Source organism: Anneissia japonica, unplaced genomic scaffold, assembly GCF_011630105.1.
Source record: "Anneissia japonica isolate Jap-2015-1 unplaced genomic scaffold, ASM1163010v1 scaffold288267_len60626_cov154, whole genome shotgun sequence".
Classification (NCBI taxonomy): domain Eukaryota; kingdom Metazoa; phylum Echinodermata; class Crinoidea; order Comatulida; family Comatulidae; genus Anneissia; species Anneissia japonica.
In genome coordinates this window covers 41095-47351 of record NW_022743127.1, presented here as the reverse complement: position 1 = coordinate 47351, position 6257 = coordinate 41095, and the positions used below count along the sequence as shown (strand labels likewise).

The 6257-nt window shown below is 34.1% G+C and overlaps 1 protein-coding gene and 1 non-coding gene across 2 annotated transcripts; one reads left to right on the top strand and one right to left on the bottom strand.

Annotated features, from left to right (window-relative positions):
• Window positions 1-4123: 4123 nt before the first annotated feature.
• LOC117119393 lies at window positions 4124-4248 on the bottom strand. The gene has a single exon (XR_004447176.1). It is a non-coding gene; the product is annotated as a U6atac minor spliceosomal RNA (small nuclear RNA).
• Window positions 4249-4851: 603 nt separating this feature from the next.
• LOC117119390 (splicing factor 3B subunit 6-like) lies at window positions 4852-6257 on the top strand (the record flags this gene model as incomplete). Its single annotated transcript, XM_033264191.1, is given in 2 exon segments — window positions 4852-4990; window positions 5605-6257. Coding segments are annotated over 2 exon segments (232 nt in total), but the record flags the coding sequence as incomplete, so codon positions are not given.

Sequence of the window (6257 nt, the reverse complement as noted above, 5' to 3'; positions counted from 1 at the left end):
CTGATGTCATTATTATTATTATCATCATCATCTTCCTTATTGTCATCCCCATCCTCATTATATTCTCCATTATAAGGAGGACGTTGATGATGACGAGGAGAGGAAATATGATGAGGATGATGGTGAGGAAGAAGATGATGATGGTGATTATGATTGATGATAATGGTTGTTTATGATAATTTATGATTGTGATGATGGTGATGAGAAAGATAGAAAATGATTGATGAGAATGATAATGATGATGATGAATGATGAGAATCATCCCTCTCATCCTCACCCTTGTCCTTATCTTCATTCTCGTCGTCCTGATCTTCATCATCCTCATGATGATGGTAGTGACTGGTGATGAAGAGGATAATGATGAAAATGATGATGGTAATGATGATGATGATGATGATAATGAGGATGATGGTAATGATGATTATGATTATGGTGATTAAGATAAGAATGATGATGAGGAGGATGATGCGGCTGATGAGGAGAAGGAAGATGATGAGGTAGATGATGATTAATGATGGATGATGATGAGGAAGAAAATGATGCTGATAAGGATGTTGAGGATAATGATGATAATAAGAAGGATTAGGATGATGAGTTTGATGATGATGAAAATAAGGATGATGATGATTATGATTGATGATAATGGTCGTTGATGAGGGTGATCGTGATAATGATGAGGATGATTGATGAGAATGATGTTGATGAGGTTAATGATGACGAATGATGAGAAACATCCCGTCTACTCCTAATCCTCATCTTCATTCTTGTCGTCCTCATCCTCTTCATTATCATCCTCATGATGAGGATGATGATTGATAATGATGATTAATAAGGATGATGATGATGTGGTTGATGATGAGGACAAGAATGATGATGGATGATGATGATAGATGATGATTGTAATGAGGATGATGATGAGGATGATAATGACAATGATGATGATAATGAGGACTATGATGATGAATGAGTGATGATGATAAGTAGGATAAGGAGGTTGATGATGATGAGAATAAGGATGATGATGGATGAGGATGATTAGTAGGATGAAGGTGATGGTGATGATGTTAACAATGATTGGTGAGGATGGTGATGAGGGTGACGATGATGGATGAGGATCAATGCCAGCCAGGTTTTTCAAACGGTGTGGGACAATATCAGAGCGGACCCACTTTACGTGTAAATTCAAACAAAGTGGACGCAAATTATGAAATATCTGGACCCATTTTCTTAAATTTTACCCATATTTAACTAAATATAAGGTATCTGGATCCATTTTATGCATTATATTACATAATTTGGACTTTTTTTTTAAATGTGGACCATTTTTTTGTGGACCCATTGGAAAAATGGTGTAAGACTGTCCCAACTGTGCCAATAGCTGGCTATGCCATTGATGATGATGATGGATGAATATGATGATGATGAAGAAAATGATGAAGAATGAGGAGGAGGATGATGATAACGATGATAATCATATTTACGTTTGATAAAAACAACATTTATTGATTGAATGTACGTTTTCGTACCAATAATCGGTGGGGATTACTAACGATGGGCGTGGCCCGCCATCGGCTCATTGCCACGCCCACTGGCTTCCATTTTGGAAAAACAAAATAGGCCGTCTATATGTTTTTCTTGCGAAACCCCTGCATGGCATCTATGATGACTGTTGTGTTGTTCCAACAACAAACTCAGTATGGTCCAGTGACGTGATGTTTCCAAACAGCTGGTCCAACTAGATGTCAGAGTGTTTCTCAGCATAAACATAGCACATGATACTAGTCAAACTCATTAACAGTATTCACTAATTGAGTATTATCACTATAATGTACATACTCATTCACATAAACAATCACAAATAGTAATCAATTGTACAAAATGCCAGTTCAAAAATTACGTTTCTGTTTATGAATGGACAATAATGAATTATTATAGGACTATGACAAACTTCAATCTTCTTATTTTGCTGTTGTTATTTTTATTTTTAATTTCACATCCAACAGCAATTACACTCGCCACTTAGGATGGAATGCTTTATAAACCTGTTATCGATATCATCAGTTCTGTAAACATATACAATGTTGCATGTTTTAAAACTTCATATATAGGGATTTCAATATGTCAACATATAGGCAAAGCTTATCTGCTTGCTATAGATGAATTACATGATCTCTTGTATCAAATTTTGGCCTCTGTTGTTTTCCTCTTCTTTGTTTTGCTAATTTTCCTTCCGACGCTGGTTTTTCATGTTCGACGAGAAAAAAAAAAAAAAAACCTCCCTCCCTACCATGAAATTTGATACCAAAAGGATGCTAACCAATTATTTTTTTTTACTTGGCCTTATGGGAAACTACCGTAGCCAGGATTTTCAGAAAGTGCAGGACAATATCAAGTCTGCCGCCCTCTCTTTGGGATTCTGAAAAAACTGAAGAAAGAAAGAGGTGGGGGAGGGGTCAGAAAAACATTAATTTTGACCGTGATGACATCATCAAAAGTGAAAAATGAATGCCATAATTGTGAAAGCAAACTGTCTCAGCTAATATATAATATACTCAAGGGTTGGAGACGATCGATCAACAATAAGCGAGATACGTTCAAGTTATTATGACGTTATAAATAAAAATAAAGTTTTTATTTAATTAGCATGGCAATATGATGACGTCACAATGAAATTCATCCATAGTGATCTATAAAATCATATCTAAAACTCATGTGTTTTATGATGCGGGCACAGAAAATTAAGGTACATGACACTCAACCTTGACCTGAAGTTTATGCCCACTGAATATGATTCAGAAATGACGACTGGTTAGGGTGATGGGGGTCATCAAAAATTTAAGGAAAGAAAGATGAGGGTGTCAGAAAAAACATTTATTTTGACCATGATGACATCAACAAAATGTAAAAGTCACGTTTATGAAAGGTAATTGTCTCAGCTATAACATACAGTACTTAAAGTTGGGAGACGATCGATCAAGGATAAGCGAGATATGCTCAAATGCGTATTTTCAAAAATGACGTCACAGATAAAATTCAAGATTTAAAAAAATTCAGATGGCAATATGATGTCACAATGTCCGATCATCCATTATAATCTATAAAATCATATCTAAAACTCATGTGCTTTCAGAATATGTAATAAAGATTGGGGGTCACCTTTCATCCTGAGGAGCTATAACTGATTAAAAATAGGCCTAATTTTAGCATCTTTTCACTGTATGTTGGCACAAACATGCGCAAGGATTTCTATGTTTGATGCGTGCGTACAGCATTGCTATTGGCCCTAAGATGACTGAAAAGAATGGAAATTTGTGAATACAATGTCACTGTCAGGAACCCAAAATATGTAAAAAAAACGTAATTTCTAGCTTCCGTACGTGCTGTGTGCATAGAAATGTGTGCGCGTAGTGGTACATGACATTCAACCTTGACCTGAAGTTTATGTCCACTGAATATGATTTAGAAATGACAATTGGCTAGGAAGATATGATCAGTAATGTAAAAAAGCGAAATTGCGCTTAGATGACGCCATGTCTGAGCACATTGAAAAGCTTATTTTGACTATTCCAGGCCAAGCGCACATGTACTGTACGTAGCTCTTGGCAATTTTGAGATATCGTGCGCACAAATAATGGAGGGAAAGAAAGAATAAAAAGAAGAAGGTAATCTCTGACAATAACAAGAGGTGATCTGCTCGTGAAGCAAATCACCAATAATAAGGGGAAAATAAATAGAACTATATTCAATGCCAAAATCTAATGAAAAATTCCCATTTTAGATTTCTTTATGGCAATATTTACAATTTTGTGAAGCAGTCTGCTTTTGACTTGTTTTTCCTGAAATGGTTGAAATTGTATAGGAGTGGATTTGTAGCTCAGTGTTTAATATGCTTGCCTTCTGTCCCAGGGTTGTGAAAGGGAAGTTTTATCATGTCCAAAACAACTTCACTCCCAAGCCGTATAAATGACTAATATTGCCAATTTCGGTCATGGGCCTAAAATACAGTGGTCATCTCTTTGTGGTGTTGGTGACAAAATCACCTTAGTAGTTAACATATGAATACTAACATTCACAGGGGATATAATTTTATGCAAAATAAAAATATTGTATGCAAAGAGTTAAAAAAAAAACGTGGTTAGATGCCGCAAAGTAGGCGGCAATGCCTTAACCATTTATGTGTTAAACACCGTAGGGTGTCTTCCGTCCTTGTCAAGGGGAGTGCTAACCTGCTCTCCTTTCTTACAACACATCAAAAATGTTTAATAATCAAAGTACTTTATAACTGTTGTAAACACAATCTGCATTTACATGGTGTTGAATTTGTAAAAACCTAAAATTTGACTTTTTTGATTATGTAAATTTAATGTAATATTTAAGTTCATAATTATTAAACAATGGTGTCTTAAAATAATAAATACAATTTAAAAGAAAGCATTACAGAAGCTTTATAAATTAAGTAACTTGCTATAAATATTCATTAGACTCATTGTACCAGACGTTTTGTGGCATTCACAGAGGAGAGTATAATCTGTTAAATACATATTCAGGATCATGCTGGTGTTGAATTCATAGAAAATCGTAAATTTCACTAATATGATTGTGTGAAGTAAACAGTACATTAAGATTTATTAAATATGGTGCATATATTCAATCTTAAAAATGCATTAAATTTGTGTAATTGACATTTGCAAAAACTGTATATTTTTACCCAGTATAAATATTCATATGTTAGTCTAATTGTACCAGACGTTTTGTGGTTATTATTTAATACTAACATTTTAATATGGTATTGCACAAGCACAACTTAAATATTGATAAGGAAAGCATTACATTTGTTTTTATCTTCAACAGTGGTAACCAAGCTGACACAAGGGGGACTGCTTATGTAGTTTATGAAGACATTTTTGATGCTAAAAATGCATGTGACCATCTTTCTGGTTTCAATGTCTGTGGAAGATATTTGATTGTGTTGTACTACCAAGCTACAAGGGTAAGAAGGATTTGTGTGTCATAGGTTACATAGTTATTTAGAGTCAGCAAGTGGAAGTCTCAGGATAGGTCATTTACTCATTTGCTAGATCTGCCAGCAATGATGTGGATACAACTTTTGTTTTGTCGGGTATTGTTTAAAGCTTGTGCTACCTGCCCATTAGTCAACATATCTCTCATGCTTATAATGTGAAAATTAGAAGGAAAACAAATTGTGTGACTTCTATTTATTTTATCTTCGTTTTTCACTGATTTGTTGATATGATACAGTAAATGTTTATTGAATACCACATCATGTTAATATTCAGTTTGTATATTTATTGTTTGGTGAATGCTTAAGTAGTTTTGTTTTAAACTCTTGTTCTACAGTCACATATGGCCAGAAAAATGTGGGTTTTTTTTGTTTGTTTTTTTGTTTTTTTGTTTTTGTACTTTTTAGAATGTACAGTATGATGGATTTAATAAACTACCAATATTAATCTATGTAACTATTTATTGTTGTTATTGGTTTTATCAAGAAAAAAGAAAATCATCTTTCAGAATTGTAGTTTATCGTTCTTTTCATATAAAAAGTGTATATTACTGGCCTAATATTTTTGAATAATTTTTTTCCAGGCATTCAAGAAAATGGACCAAGCAAAGAAGCAAGTGGAATTAGACATGATGAAAGCCAAATATGGGCTCAGCACACCAGACATTAATAAATGAACAAATGTACCACAATAGACTGCAATAAAAGGCTGGTGCGTTTTTGCCTACTAATCAGAATTATCTACAGGAAAGTGATTATGTGCTATCTGTTCAGCAGATGAGTGCATAATTTTTCATGAAACAAGCGAAGTTGTCAGCAAGTTGTATACTGTTACACCATGTAGTACTTATTTATTACTCCATGATTACCTTAGCTGAGGGAAGTTTATTTTTCCTGCCATTGAATACTATTAAGTATTGAAGTGAATTGCTTTGCAATCAGAACTGTGCATCATTTGTTAATGGAGAATTGTAGGCAGGCCTCTGATTACGAAAGTTAAAAGCGCCTGTCACAATTGTTGTGAGAGCTGTGGGCCTTTAGACCAAATATTTTTAGCACACCGTTTCACTAAATACCATAGATATGATCCAAGATTTTTAAAAAAAGGAACAAGGGCTAAAGATGGAGAAATAATTTGTACATGAATGTAACCAGCCTATAAGCAATGTTACAATTAAGTTGTTTATTACATTGAAAATGATAAGAAGTCAGTGTAAATAAATGTTGGCATTTCCTA